Consider the following 17,093-nt stretch of genomic DNA (forward strand, 5'->3'; position numbering starts at 1 on the left):
GTAAACCTTTTAGCCATATGAAGTAAGCTTTATATAAGGCTCAAATTTTTTGGTGACAAAAGTAAATATGTGTGTATGCATATGATTCTATTTGGGTGAAACCAGCGGGTGGATATCAAAGAAATCTATTGACCAAAGTAACGATGTAGGAATGCTTGGAAAATTTCAATTTATGTCTACCATACCACATAGTCCCCATTCAGTTGACTGCATAATGTCAAATATTTCGGACGAAATGCATAGTATAACGGTAACGAAAAGTCAGCTCCTCGATAAAGTTGTGTTAATAATTAATAATAATAATAATAATAATAATATAAGTAAAAATAAAATATATCTAATAATGATATTTGAAGCAAATTGTGCTACATTGTCGTCTAAAACATGCCAATAATTGTACATATGCAACTTAATACTCCTCAATGTAATGGGATCTCTTAAAATTATGCAATAAAGTATTTTAGAGGTCTGGTATCTCGTCGTAACAGGACTTCAACCAATTTGTACCTTAACAATTTTAGATTTTATCTTTTCGCATTTAATACAACTAAATTTTATTATGCATCGAAAAATGTATTCAAAGCAAATTCGAATCAGCATTAAACAAAACTGAAAGGATTTGTAAAGGCGGTGTCGTTTTTGTATATGTTTTTGGAATCTATAAAGGATTGGCAAGTACGCGTTTCGGATGTGATATAATAATATGGAAGCATGTCTTCCAATTCCGTTGTGTCACTTTCATCCTTTAATATATTATATTTTACGCAAGGTAAGTATGTACATATGTACGTCGAGTTTTAATTGACTCATACATTTTATATAACAATCGCACAAAAACTCCTGTGCGTATTCTTTGAGATACACACTCATACATACATAAATACACATATCGCTGATACATAAATGAGCAAAACCGCATATCGTGCCACAGCAAAATCGCCTAACCAACAATGGTCGTAATAATTTTGTTGTCATCCAGTTGGTGTGAAAGTGTTTATTCAAAGAATTCAACATGATGGATAACATAACCCTTGGATTTCAATCATTTCCTTATCGAAGGAATAAAATTTAGTGATAAATAAAAAAGTGTGCAGCGAGACATTCAAGTAGTACCAATATGAATGCAGGTAATCTTGTTCGCATATTAGCACCCGAAAATTTAGTTGACAAAGAAGTACAATTCAGAAACATGTCCTAGTAACCATTGCCGTGTGCAATTTTGTAATTATTCTCTAACTTTATTTACGCGTAATTGCAACTGTTGGATAGGCGGATTTAAGCGGCAATTACCCACCGACGTGTGCCGTACGTACGGACGTTTGTCGTACGAAACACGTTTGACCGAACCCTGAAGTCCGTACGAATCAATGTGTGCGTTTGTGTACATGTACATAACATATTTATGTGTGTATTGTTTACAGCTAAGCACTGTTGCCATTGCCCATTTTGCATGCATGCTTATGGAAACATCAACTTTTTCCGTTTTAATTTTTGATGTTGTAAAAGGCTGGAATAAATATAAATAGATTACATATTTATAATCTGCACTTTTACATAATTATTTCGAATTATTTTCACAATTTTTCAAACTTTAATTAGGTGTTTTTTCATAAAACTGCAAACGGTCAAAAATTAGCGCACAAAAGTTTACTAGGCAACTCTGTCTAGTGAGAGAGCGATCAGCTGACACGTTCTTATGGAAAAAATCCAAATTGTTTTGATTTCTACGTTCCGGGCTACGTACGTACGGGCGTTGCACGTCGGTGAGTTTTCGTTTACAATGCACACTCATAAGATAGGTCGTGTCAGCTGACACGTTTTTGGTACGTACGTTCGTGAGTAACTGCCGCATAACACATTCACTAATGATGTGTATATTTGTATTAAGTACTCTGTATGAAACTGTGTGTATGTTTGTGACCACATTTAGGAAAAAATTCGCAAGAAAAAACCTATACAAATAAATAAATTTGGAATATTGTACGTGAAAATACGCGATGTTGTTGGTATTTAATGCTGTTTATACTTCATTGTGAACCGCCGCTCCATTGCTGATGCAAGTTTTTCTGAGTAAGAACACACACACAAACATGCATACGGATTAAGGTGGGCCTGATATAATAAAAGGGCGCGAGTTCGATGTGTAAACATACAGGTTTACGCACAGAGAATGTTTTTTTTTTAATTAACTTTTAACCTACACACTACGCTTACATTCTCTACTCTACAGCATGCCAAATCCACTCACAGCGCCTACATTTCAAACTACGCCTACATTTTCTACTCCCCCATATATCATTCCAATCCCAAATATCATTCCAAACACCGCCTACTCTACAAACAACGCTTACACTAGAGATATACGCCGCCGATTCACGCCGCCGCCGCCGCCGATTTGAGACGTTTTTCGCACGCCGCCGACGAATGTTAAAAATATCGGCGCGGCGGCGGCGGCGTTCGGCGCATTACTATATTTTCAACTCTTTTAAGACTGTCTAGGCCATTTATTGTTCATTTCGAAAATTGGTCCGATATGGTTGAAAGGGGTATCAAGGGATGCGCATCACTGCCAGTTATAAAAAACCAATTACGAAATTTAACACTTTCTAACCGTTCAAAAGTTATTTGAGAAACGGGCGATTTCAATGCCAACTTAACACGGATTTTGTATCTTCGAATTCACCAAGTTATTAAAACAAAACACTTAAAGAAAAGTTATATAATAAATTTATATGCTCACTTCGCATAATTTTTTTTTTAAATTAATAGAGTACAATAATTTTAAATAAAATGTCCCCAGTCGAACATATTTTCAAATTGTCCTCAAGTTGTTAAAAAAGCAGGTTACGCGAAAAAGGTGCCGAATTTTATATCCCGATTGACTGAAAGAATAAGCGAAATCAGTGATGCAAAATCCTTTAGTAGGCTCCAGTGGTTTAAATTCTCCGTTGAAATGATTCTCAGCGCACACTTACGATGACGGCAATAAAACTTAGCAGTTGCATATATCTTCAACACGTATGAGAAGGGTTTGAAAAATCACTTTATTTGTTTAACTATAAAATAGCGTCTGAAATCTTAATTTTGATTTTCACACTTCATCATTCAACACCCAAGTATCCCGGTTTGACATTTCCTAAAGATGGCGGCCCTATCCCCAAATAGTCCCTTGGAGTGAATCACATTGGATATAGCCTATCAAACATGTTTAAATACGACCTACACCTGACGGCTCCAGTTACAAATGTGAATACGTAGGCAAATTTTTTAACCAGGTTAGGATTTGTCCTTCGCAAAAATACTCAAAGCTTTCTCAAGACAGTCGACCAAATTACCGGTTGTTCTACTACCCTAACTGAAGGCGGTCATCCATAATGAGCTCTTATATCATAAGGCCGGAAACGAAGACTATTGAGGTCAATGTATCGAACACAAACGTCTGCAAATTTTGGTATACATTTATAAACTTTTATCTGTAAGATCATAAATGCAACCATGTCAACTAATTAATAGAATAAGCAAAAATACATCATTGTAAAGGAAGAAAAGAGAAGATGGTGGACTTCCGGTTCATGATTGGATTGACGACTGAAGAATAAAGTATTAAGATAATTAATCCGGACGTTTCTGCTGTTTTATTAACCATCCAAGGTAGAAATTACATATCCACGGTCCTTGTAAAGTTTAAATTATATAGATGCGCCAAGGATTATACGATTTTCACCCATGAGTTACGTAATGATATCCACTTAGACTGCTTATGATTTCGAGGGCGGCATCCTTGACCGAATAGTTACTCCCTGACGTTTCAAGATGTTTTTTTTTTGTGTAACTCGGAAGCATAACGCAACAAAAACATCCGTCAGAATGTCTTCGGAGTTAGACCTAGAGCTTCTAGGAAAGTGTCGTCGACGAAGGTATGAGTTCGAAGTCGCCTTCCTATGGCTTCTGTGATAGCATATGGAATAAGAGCCAGGGTGCGTGGTAGCGACTGGTGGTCGGGATTGCTACTGTTCGCACGTCGGGAATTGTAGCTCTTAAAAACAGCCGAAAAAACTGAAGTCGCTCTTTGGCACGATCAACAATAAGCCAGCATTGATGATAATCGTTAAAACTGTGCCACGAGAGTCATGACTATTAGTAGATAATTGCTAGCAACCGTAAGTCGCCTTTGTGCATGACCAGCATGTGGCCATGAATGATTTAAAGAAATCGTGGCGACGTCGGGTATTAGAGCTAGCTCAGAACATCTCCTTCGGTGAAACTACGCTAAAAAAGTGTGACCATTTTAAGTATTTCTCCCTCTCTCCGCTAGCATAGCTCCCGAAATTTTTTGAACGATCCACGAGATTTTGAGGCAAAAACCGCGGATCTTTCCGAAATGGCCGAAACGTCGACTTCGTTATATACATATAAACAAAACCTTTCGAAATATTATTTTTTTTTTAATTTTCGCTTTACAAGACTCCCAGATACTCATCCGCAAGTTAATGATATAGTTCCAGATCGTCAAAAATACCATTGACGTCAGCAGTATGTTTCCATATTCATAAGTTGTGGATAATATGATACTCTGAAATCCAGCCATTCAATTCAGAGGTTTACGCCGGTCACTTAATCGGCGGCGGCGGAGTGGTCGGCTTCTAGCTTACACTACACACTACGCCTACATTATCTACTCCACCATACAGCATACCAATACCACACACTTCGCCTTCATTTAAATTCTACATACATATATCCCCCCTAAAGCATGCCACTTACAAAGACTTCTATTACGCTTACGCTTACGTTCAAGATCTCCCATACCAAGAGAAAAGATGTTTAAACATAAAAAACATTTTACCTGCTCTCCTGAACAATTATGGAAAACGCCTATTAAGTAAGTAAGTAAGTAAGTAGTAATGAACAGCGGAGGCATTGTTACATAAAGCGCTGCTAAAAATCCAATGTAACTAGGCTCTGTTGATGCGCGCCTGTAAATATACCACACAATTTGGATCAAAAAACATGCTTTGTGGATTGCATTCCAAAATCAATAGATATTTAGCATTGCATTCTCCAAAAAATTATATACGGCTTTGGATTTGCTACGTCATGGCAAACACGCAACCTCAAAAACCGTAAACTACGGTTCTAGCATCATGTTTATTTTTGTTGATACGTTGCAAACATGTGATATAAGTTATATATATGACCGATCTCTACGATTTTTTTTAGACAACATTTTTTGTAATATATGTAAGAATTGTTTGAAATTCGAAGCTTTCTATCTGTTTAAATGGGGCAGAAATTAGGAAAAGTACCCTTATACTCCCTACTTTAGGGAGTTCAAAATTTTGTGTATTTGGTGTTGGAAACGTTGCTACAACAAATGAAAGCTACGGATCCTGCACAACTTTTTTTCGTTTTAAATTTTTTTGCATATTTTGCATTGTTTTGACAGTTGTTAATTACTTGCTATTCAAAATTGAAAAAATAAACTATGGGTTTTTATGTTGCGTATTTGCCATGACGTAGCATATGCATAGCCGTATAATTTTTTGGTGTTTTGTGTAAAACTACTACACTCCCCTCCCCTATGAGGGCAGTTCGGGATATTGTGCAAATGGTCTAGCATCATTGCAGTGCAAACTTATGTATGTATTTTTACAATGCACAAATAAAATGCACGTCCTTGCAAATACGCAACATTAAAACCCGTAGTTGATTTCTTCATAAATCAAGTAAGTCCCACCAGTTTATTAGAAAAACTAAAAATTGAAGGAGCAGCTTAGCCTAAATATATTCGGATATATGGGTGATTCTCCGCGAGCTTACAGTTTTGTGTCTTTTCGAAATTTGAAATATATTAAAACATTTTCTATGAATTAAATTATGTAATTGAGTTAAAATTATGTTAACTTTAAAGTTTCATGTTGAATTTTATTGACTGGTAATCAGTTTTATGAAGTTATAGTTCATAATACCATACAAATGTCATAACTGTGGCATGCCTACAACCTCATTTTTTATAACATTTTAGGTGGTAACTTTTTTAATCTTTAATTACACGAGTAATAAGCTGTCATTATATTAAATACTTGACTTAATCTGCAATATTAAATGTTGTTTTGATGATAACATTTCTGTTTTCGCTTTGTAATTTGATTTTGAAAAGTGTCCATGAGTTTTTGAGTAAAAAATGTTATTCAAATCGTTAGGTTGGTACTGCTTTATTGCACATATTCCATGTTAATGTTTGCAGTCTTAAAATAACCAATATCCATTTTTAAACACTGAAGAACTGGAAAAACGGTACGTATCAAAAAATCGTGTCACAACCGTGGCACTTGTATCTTTGTAGTTTTAAGTTAAGTACCGTCTATTGTACCATTTTTCTTTAAAGATTGCTGGCATAACCATAAAATTTTACTGAAAATCTTGCGAGTCATACTAGCTTTTTTTAATCAGGTTTCAGTATCAAGAACAGAAATTAATAGCTGTATCTCGTCCACTTTGGGAATGTTTTTTAGCTACAAAAACTTATAGAAAAATGACTGAAAATATTTGAAAATCGAATATTTTTTTCCCCAAATTTTTGGGTTAGTAAAACTGAGAGCTCGCGGAGAATCGCCCATATGTCGCCCTAAATAATTTGTTTTACTATTATTAATACAATGCTGAGAGTTGGAATATGAATTGAAATAAGCCAGTTTGATGGAAATGTCCATAAAATAAGTAACTTATATTCAGCTAACTGAATAATTTTTAGCAGGGCCGGATTAACAAGTAGGTAGAATAGGCTGTTGCCTGGGGCCCCCGATTTTAGGGGGCCGCCGAAAAATGAAAAAGACTTCTAGAATTTTCTTACAAACATAAAATTCTAGAGAGTGAGAGAAATATATAATCAGAACTGAAAATAATTTTTATTCAAATAAATAAAACTCAATTGACCGCATTCAAAAGGCGACGAGCGACGAACTAGACAAGGTAAAAAGGATATTTCCGACTCATTTGATAAATTGTATTAGCGTGCAAAGAAGTGTATCGAAGTGAAAGGAGAGTATATTGAATAATGAAAAAGAATTATCTCAAAATGTACACTGGTTGTTTTTATTTTGGAAAATTTCGGTTATTTTTGGAACAGAGGGTGTAGAAGCCTTCAACTCTATTTTGACTGCTATGCGTTCAGTGAGTAAGTTATTGCAAAGCGAAAAAGCAGATTTGAAAACGTGTGGTTTTTTGTATGGATCGTTAGAAGAGAGTTTATTTCATTGTCGTAGAAAAAAACAACCTAATGGCGGAAATGCTCCAGAAGTAGAATTTTCGACTCGCGATGATTTTAGGACAATAGGTTTCCTCGAAATCATCGACAATCTTCACAGTGAAAGTATATGGAAGTTTCAAAGAGATTTGCGTTTCTCATCAACTTTTCTCTAAATGATGGAGACATCGACGAGGCTATAAATAAATTAGCTATTTTTTATTCTAGAGACTTGGAAGAATTTTTCATTGAAATGAAGCAATTCCAAAGTTATGTGTGTAGGGTTCTTATTATTTTTATTTAACTTTGCATTTTAGTTACTTTGAACTTTGTAATTTTTAAATGTATTATCAATATTTTAATTTTCAATATTGATTTTTCAATTTTCAAAAATTTTGATTATTGTGAAAAATAAAAAAATAAAATAGACGCATACATTTAGGCGTATTAATAAAATATAGGTTAAACTTTAAAACGTGTTTTCAATCTCCACACTTTTTGGCGTATTAATAAATATAGTTTAAAGTTTTTATAAATTAAAACGTGGTTTTAATCACCACAATGTGAACTCCAGATACACTGATGCACAAAAAACTCATAGTAATTTGTACAAGATTCTAATCGAAGATCAATTAGCCGATGTATTTCCTAACACAGAAATAGCTATTCGGATTTTTTTTTTTAAATTAATGATCTTAAATTGTTCTGCCGAACGATCCTCCTCGCAATTAAAAAGTATCAAAGCTGCTGGAAGAGCTACAACGCGACAAGAGCGACTCGAGATGTTAGGTATACTTTGCTTTGAGTCAGATTTATTGAACAAAATCGATATTGATGATATAATTGATGAATTTACCGAAAACAAATTTAGAAAACGGCATGTTTAAAATGTAGATAGTAATTTTATTGATATTATAACATTGTGACAATAAAATTTTTATGAAAGATATAAGTTTGTATTTTTTAATCGAAAAAAGAAGGGAACGGACGTGAAAAAGGGCCCACAAATTGATGGTTGCCTAGGGCTTCGTTGAGGATTAATCCGGCCCTGATTTTTAGTAATAAATCCGCTATAAGCGATACTATACATAAATGTTGATTAAACGTTTTGCACCTTCATCGACGAAATCAACGATACTTTCTTAAGGGCCAAATACACAACACGAACATTTCCGCGAACATTCCCGTTATGTCATGTTTCTGCGACCTTTTCTGTCGTGTATGGTGGTGTTTGCCAGTTCGCGCAAATGTTCGCCAAAAATCAAAATATTTTAATTTTTGGCGAACATTTGCGCGAACTGTTCGTGCGTGTATGGCGAAATAGCTCATAATCCTAGTAATTTCTGAACGAAACAGACGTGCGCGGAAAAGTAAAATGGACAATAAAAAATTTCTGAGTGAATTTATTGAAATGTATAAATCTTTGCCATCATTGTGGCAAGTAAAAAGCAAAGATTATGCAATATTGCTGCAGTACAATTGTTGTCCGTATTCATCGCTGCCTGAAAGAGAACTAATGTTCGGCCAAAAGTTCGTATGGTGTATGGCCAAAGCTGCGAACAAGATTGCGGAATGTTCGCGGAAATGTTCGTGTCGTGTATTTGGCGCCTTAGTTAACCAATAGTCCTACATTGCGTATACGTAACGTGCTTTATATTTTGCCGTTAAGCACACTGCGCACTACGTGTGCCTTTTGCGGTATGGAGAATCCTGAATGTAAACGTAAGATGTAAAGTGTAAGCGTAGGCGTAGTGTTTCGAAGTGGTATTCCATATGGCGGATATATGTAGAATGTAGGCGTAGGCGTGGGGCCTATCACCCAAACTCTCTCATTGGGTGTTTACAGCAATTGTCAAACCCATACTTTACTGTGAGGTTATTGTTTGGTGGACAGCCACACAAAAAAGTACGTATACCAAAAAACTTGAGAGGGTAAGCAGAGTATCAATGATTAGCATAACGGGAGCGTTAAAAATTACCCCGACTGCAGCATTGTATGCCATTCTACACATCTCGCCTGCAGACCTAATGGCCAACGGAGGGTGCGAACATCGCATTAGTAACAAAGCTTAAGGCCTCGGGGCAGTCTGAGCCCAGGCCTTATGGCCACAGCAGTATAGCGCCATCTAATATAGGGCGAACGGAATATATGGTCCCGTACCTGAGCTTCGAAAGAGATATTGGGGCCAAAATTTAGCCAGAGGGTTGGTGCCGAGGTGCAGAAATGGCAGAACATACTATACACGTGTATACGGATGGTTCCAAACTAATGGAAGGGGTTGGGTCTGCTGTTTACTGTGTCGACCAAGAAATAAGTAGATCCTACAGGCTGCCAGAATATTGCAGCGTTTTTCAGGAGGAGATTATAGCAGTGAAGAAAGCAGCAGAAATTCTGGAGGAGTCGTGCTTAAGCTGCAATCGCGTCAATTTATATATTGACAGGCAGGCTGCGATTAAGGCAATAATCTCACACAGTACTTGATCAAGAAGTGTTCTGGAATGCAAAGAAGCATTGGAAAATCATAAAGAGATAGGAGGTAACGAAAGGGCCGATGAGTTGGCAAAGGAGGGTGCAACACTCCCTGAGTCGACGATAGACGTCCTAACCCGTCAAGCAGGAAAGGCGTGAACAAAAGCGCGGGCTGCAAAATTTCTAAGATCATGTGCAAACCCTACGATATTAGACTCACAAAGTGGCTCATATCTCTGAAGAGGGAAGACTTAAGGCTCACGATGGGCATACTGACACTGTCTTCCTGGACGTACACCTGTATGGTTACACATCGAAATTCACGAGTACTTGGAACTCACGCCGTTTCACAGTAGTTCTTTTTGCCACATTGAATTGGTGACAGAACTTCTTATAACACTCATATTTGAGATTGTACTAGAAATCAAATCAATTAAGAAAGATAAATAAAAATATTGAAACAAAACAAGCTCCTTCTTTATATGTATTTGCAGAGTTCAATAATATATAACTTGACTAATCAATAGCGTAAATGTTGTGTCCCACCCGTGACTGTTAAAAAAAAATTATTATAATTTGCAAGTATACTAAGTTATTGTGAGTTTATTTTGCATTTGGGCATTGGGTCGGAAATACTACGGAATTTTGCCTCCGTCGCGAAAGGTTCAGGTCGCTATGTTGCGGTCGTTGCGTCGAAATTGGAAGCACCCAATATTTTATAAGTTTGATACGAAGATGGCCGCAAGTAGTTTTAATCTAATTATACACGAGCTGAACCAAATTGGCTGTACGGTTGTTAGGGAGGTCAGTGATCTTTGTCCTGGAGACCAAAGATTATCGAGAACGATGCAAATCGAGATTGGTGAACCTTTTTTTCAAACATTCTTCTGACAGTTCAAAATAATTTTTCGGGTTTCCTGATATTCCACACCTCATTAAATTAATGCGAAGTCACTTTATTGATTTAACTTTGTTCCAAAGTATATCAATTTCAAAACATGACATAGAAGAGCTAATAACATTGTGCAATTTCGACTTGACTATTGAAAATCAAATAATATATTGGACGTAAACCCGCTGGTATCTAACTTACACTACAATTTTTCGGCAGCAATAATATCGTGAAATTCCGTACACCGATTATTTTTAAAAATTGAACGTTTATGGAAAATATATTGTAGCAAAGTTTTGGGAAATTCCTGATAATTATATACCTTCTGCTAACGTTCCAATCGCTGAATTGTCGAAAAAAATACTGTAGTATTCAGAATGGCAAAATGGTCTTTATTTAAAACTCTACTTCACAATTATCACGTACTTCACAAAAGCGTGTTTATGTCAAACTGATTCCTCAGCTTGCGCTGCTTTTATACTCTGGGTTACCTCCTTCGCCCATTTCTCCTAAGGTCTAGACGTTTCACGAACATGCCTTCTAGAACAGTTGCATTTCATGCTTAGTTATTTAGCTATATACATGTACTCGTATATCTGTAGTTTATGTTTTTTTGTAGCCATATGCGTGTGTATGTGTGAGTAAGAACTTCTGCTCTTAGCTGCCGGCTACATATATGTATGTGAAATAATCTCTCTGCCTCAAGCTGCTGGTTATGTGTATGGAATGTTCTTCGTTGCCTTGTACATAAGTGTGGCTGCTTGCTGTTTTCGATGTTGTGATTAATTACTTACAGCATAGTGATGCTAATATACGCCAAAATATTTTAGCTCAAAAACGGTGGATATATACATACATTATACTGGGTATACAAGTTGAAAAAGGTTCGCCTTTTTCGGTAGCCACAACCGACTTGACCGATCAGCCGGAAAAACGGTAGTCTCAACCGAAAAAAAGTTTATGTTAGCATTGCTCACCCATTCATTGGTCTATTCCTCCATCCATTCATCGCCTATTTGTCCTTGGGGTCATCATCACAGGTTGTTTTCTTGCAATAACGTAAAGAAATATGTATATTGTAATTAAATTCAACACACTACTTCTTCTGAACGCGACTAATACTCCTGAAAAAAAAAATAAACATTATTTTAAAATGATATATAATTCTGTGGTAATTATAAGACTATACTGCTAAAATTTTATATGATCAACTTCGCAAGGTTGACTTAAAAACTGTATTTGGCTATATTGAAAAAAGCCTATTTAGACCCCTCGAATCTTTTGAAAATCTTTGCATCGACTTCAAAAACGGTGATATTATTTATAACCATATTTTTCTTTCAAAATAGAATCGCCCTAGACATGAATCACAAAATCAGTTGATTACCACGCCCACTTTCTATACAAAACTAAAAAATACACAAATAGAACATACATATAAATTCGAGATCTGTAGTCTCTACCGCTTCAATCCATGTACATATTTGGCGAGGAAAAATGTATATTGTTCATAAAGATACTGTAACGAATTTTCCGAAATTCCGCTTATTCCAAATCTTCTACTACTAACGTTCGAATCACTAAACTGTTGAATAAATAACTCCACTATTCAATCATGCAAAACGGCCTTTATTAAAGTACTTCACAATAACACTTATACTTCGCTACTGATAGCTTGCTTAAATGAAACTGATTGTCGTGCCTCTACTGTTGCCGCTTTTATACTCTTCGATTGCCTCGTTCCATACTTCTAGGCGTTTCCAGAATTAACTTAGTTACTGCTATAAAATTATAACTACAGATGCGCGTGTATAGCTTCTCATATGTATATATGTGAGTGACACTTCCACAGATAATTTCCTACTTTTGGGAGCATCTCAGATAAGATATATGCATGTGTTTGTGCGTCTCTTCTCCGCTGCGTGTGCGTACATAGGTGTAGGCATAATGATTGATTCGGTTATGTAGATACAAGTGACTGCCTGCTTTATTGTTGTTGTGGATTCATTTACTTAGCATCAGACTTGTGATGCGAATATCACTTAGTGTCACTAATATTCGTCACAATATATTTACACAGCAATTTCGGATAATAATGTATCGAGTGTAGACGATCGAAGTATTGATATTAGAGAGAAATTGCAAAGTTTACAAATGACAATGGTTACTAGGACATGTTTCTGAATTTCACTTCTTCATCAGCTAGCTTTTCGGGAGCTGAACACGAATCTCCAACATTCATACTTCATACTGGTGTAAAAGCAGATGCATTTAACCACTCAGCCATGTGAATGTCCCGTTGCTCGCTTTGCAATTGGTCTCTAAGAATTGCCTATTTGTTGCTATTCATTTTTTATTCACTATTACATACACTGAAAGAAAAAGACTGGTAAAATCAACCGAAATACGGGTCAATTCAACCAAATTTCTGTCAATTTTTATCCATCGCAACAAGATGTTGAATCAACTGCGCACAAATCGTTGATTCGTAATTGACCGTTTTAGTAGCCAAATGAACAAAAAAAGTTGTTGCGACATCTTTGTAAGAAAGCACCTATGTTGCCATATAAATAAATAAATGTAAGGCGCTTTAACCTCCGAAGAGATTTCAGGCCGAACTTCTCTTCCAATTTGCGTCGTGCTCCTTTTTAATTTTTCTTACAAATTGGCGAGACGGGACACTACTTGTTTTATGCCGACTCTGAACGGCATCTGCAAGGCAGATGAGTTTTCACTGAGAGCTTTTCATGGCAGAAATACACCCGGAGCGCTTGCCAAACACTGCCGAGGGGCGACCCCGCTTAGAAAAACTTTCTTCTAATTGAAAAACCTTATTTCTAAAATTTTGATGTTGCTTTGCCCGGGGTTTGAACCCAGGGCATCCGATGTGGTAGGCGGAGCAGTCTACCATCACACCACGGCGGCCACCATATAAATACGTAAATATGTGAATACATAATACGCATGCTTGCTACATATACATACATATGAATAGAGAAATGAAAATAGTAGTCACAAAACTGATTCTCAATTCTTTCTCTTCTCTCGCATGTAGTACCACACTTGATTGTTTCGAACAAAACTTGTAGTATAAATGTTTGACGTAACATTTTAAAAAGAGAACTTGTATGTTATAAAAAAAAAAATAAATGTAAGGCGCGATAACCTCCGAAGAGATCTAAGGCCGAGCTTCTCTTCCAACTTGCGTCGTGCTCCTCTTGATTTTCCCTACAAATTGGCGGGATGGGACCTACATGATTTTATGCCGACTCCGAACGGCATCTGCAAGGCAGATGAGTTTTCACTGAGAGCTTTTCATGGCAGAAATACACCCGGAGCGCTTGCCAAACACTGCCGAGGGGCGATCCCGCTTAGAAAAATTGTTTTCTAATTGAAAAACCTTATTTCTAAAAATTTTGATGTTGTTTTGCCCGGGGTTTGAACCCAGGGCATCCAATGAGGTAGGCGGAGCACGCTACCATCACACCACGGTTGAATCGATTCGAAAACAACTCAATTTTGTGTGTTTTGGTGGTCTTTTTATTTTGGTATTTTTTTTTTTTTTTAAACAAGTGGCACCATCTTCATAAGTACAAATTAGAGAGCGTAGAATTATCTTTGAAATTTGCTCATGTATTGACAGTTGATCGCCGTTGAAAAGACTTGTAAGCTCAGTTGTGTTAACAGAAAAATCAGGTAGATTGATTAGGATTCTGTCAATTTTACAAAATTTTGTTAACTTAAGAGCGCCAATTTCTCTTCTGTTGAAATGACTAAACTAATTTGTTCGCTTGACAAAGAACTCGGTCGAATTAACCATAATTCGATCGATTTCACCGAATCTCCGTTAAGTCAAGAACAACAGAACTGATTTGTAGATTTTACTAGCACCATTTCTTTCAGTGTACATACACTCTGTATGTTATTTAATCCTAATTGTGTGGAATGTTTTTGGCGCACTTTGTAAGCTTAGTAACATTTGTTTGGATATTTACTGTATTTGTTTTTAATACTGTAATTAATACTGTATTTAATTAGCGAGACTTGCTTCGAGTTCAATACTCAGCTCCCGAAAAGCTAGCTGATGAAGAAGTGAAATTCAGAAACATATCCTAGTAACCATCGCCGTTTGTAAACTTTGCAAGTTCTCTCTAATAATAGAAACAAGTTTTCCCAATTAGAAAACTTTTTCTAAGCGAAGTCGCCCATCGACAGTGATTTCGAGTGTATTTCTGCCATGGACAATTTCTCAGTGAAAATTCACCTGTCTTGCAAATGTCATTCGGAGTCGGCGTAAAACATGTAGGACCAGTCCCACCAATTTGCAAGAAAAATTAAAAGGAGCACGACATTAATTGGAAAAGAAGCTAGGCCTAAATTCTCTTCCGGAAATTTTCTCCGGTTTATTTATATTCACATACATATTCCAGGTAAAGGCTTAGTCTATTTACAGAAATGAATATTGTGTAATTTTTCAGCTAAATAATATGAAGGAATAAAAAAATGGTTGCTAAGGAATTTTTGAGAATGATTTGATTTTTCAATTAAATTTTCTTTTAACTTGTTTTTTCTCAAGTTGATACTAATTTTAAATTCTTTCTCCTTGGTACGTTGAGGTCTGATATATTTAAAATATATTAGCGTTGAAAATTATTAAGGGAAGCAGTTCGAAAATCGGCGAAAATTAACGATTTTCCATAGAATGCTCGTACAATAGGCTTTGTCATTGTACTTCTAAGCAAATTACGTTTAAGCACCAGCGGTTGTGGCTACCAATGTGCCAAATATAAAATAAACACTCAAAAAAAACTTTCTCAGAAAGTAAACATTGGAGCGATTTTTTGCTATAGGCAAAGAAATTTTTCCTCAATTTATTGTATGAATTTGTATAATAATAACCAAAATTTCCATGCTGGAAAGTGTTTTTTATATATGTATATGTACATATAAATGTTACATCGATATTGCTTTGAAAAATAACTTTTGTGAAAAATATTTTGTTTAACCCTTACACGTTTATAAGGAAACCAAGGTAGTAACAATAATTTTTTTGGTTTGTATCTTTTTATTTTGGTTTAGTTCAATTTAAAATTGAAAAAAAAAAATTTAAATTTTTATATTTATGTGTTTTTTCAAGGGGACATATATGTCCCTATATGCGATAAGGTATACATGTTTTTATTTCTAGAAAGAAAAGTAGTTGCGCAGATTTGTTTTAAAATACACACAAATTATGTTAGGGATAACAAACTTTCTATTAAGTACTTTAATATAATAAATATTAGTGATATTCTGCAAAACAATGACGTTCTGAAGTGTAACATAAATGAACATTACATGTAGAGCAAGTGTTATTTGTGCGATTCTCTACACGATTTTTTGCACACTGTACGCATCTTTTCCTGTTAGTTACCTTCTTCATTATATGTGAGGGTGCTCCGTACTTACAAGCTAGAGATATTCGCTTTTTGGTTATAACTACTGACTTCAAAGGCCGCGAGATTTAAAACTGCCAATTAGCGACCGAGCTACTACCTGGCGAAATCCTAGAATTGAAATCAAACTTCCTTTGATGCGTTTAGCTTCGTGCAGCTTGCAATAAATTATATACATACGAATTATTCATAGCGATATCCAGCATGTCGAAAATTAATCGTAGGTAGTAATTTATTTTAGCCTTTCTATCCACTTCGTAACATGCTTTTTTTTTTGTCCATTAAATCGACCCCTCTCATGTTTCTATTGTACTTTACAACAATTTCAGGGCATGTTACACTCATCTTCTCACCACTACCTTGAGCCCGCCTCTTGACTGTAGATATCGGTATGGGAGATAATTAATTTGTCAATATAAATACAGCTTTGTTATCCATCCATTTGATGAAAGAAATTCCATTGCTACTGGTCATGAAAATGTCACCCCGTTTCATATTTTTGTCAGCTGCCACGTTCTTTGGAATATTTTTTCTATTTGATCGTACTGTCCCACAAGCTTTTATATATTTTGTCAATTGGTACTGAAGATTAGGAGAGTTGAAAAAATTGTCAAAGTATAGTTCGCAACATAAACCTTGTAAATTTTCCCACAATTGCAACACCACCGATTCCCCCAAACCAGTTTCAGGACCGCTATTTTTTCTCCCAGTATACATGTCAAACTGAAGTAAATATCCCGTAGAAGAATCCGCCCTGTACCATAATTTGAATCCCCATTTTATGGGCTTATTCTTCACATATTGTCTCATTATATTGTGACCTTTGAACTTAACCATATGTTCGTCTATTGCCTGGGTGTTGGTATTGGTCATAGAGCTTTGAAAAGTTCGATTGAAGTACTCCAAAACGGGGCGTATTTTGAATGCTCTATCATAATTTAGATCGGTCCTACGTGGCTCTTTAGAATTGTCACTAAAATGCAAGTTTCTTCGTATTTCTTCGAAACGGCTTATAATTATCACATTAGCAATGTAAAGAGCCCCATAAAA

At 35.8% G+C, this 17,093-nt stretch overlaps 1 protein-coding gene across 4 annotated transcripts in view; it reads left to right on the plus strand.

Annotated features, from left to right (window-relative positions):
* The first annotated feature begins 214 nt into the window (after window positions 1–214).
* Window positions 215–17,093, plus strand: part of LOC137251450 (uncharacterized) — a 152,638-nt gene continuing 135,759 nt past the window's right edge. For all 4 annotated transcript variants that reach the window (XM_067786048.1, XM_067786047.1, XM_067786046.1 and 1 more), the window contains exon 1: window positions 215–769. In XM_067786048.1, the coding sequence (XP_067642149.1) occupies window positions 712–769 (58 nt within the window). In that variant the 5' untranslated portion in view covers window positions 215–711. The remainder of the gene's footprint in view (window positions 770–17,093) is intronic.

The sequence above is a fragment of the Eurosta solidaginis genome, chromosome 4 (assembly GCF_040869045.1).
Source record: "Eurosta solidaginis isolate ZX-2024a chromosome 4, ASM4086904v1, whole genome shotgun sequence".
Taxonomy (NCBI): domain Eukaryota; kingdom Metazoa; phylum Arthropoda; class Insecta; order Diptera; family Tephritidae; genus Eurosta; species Eurosta solidaginis.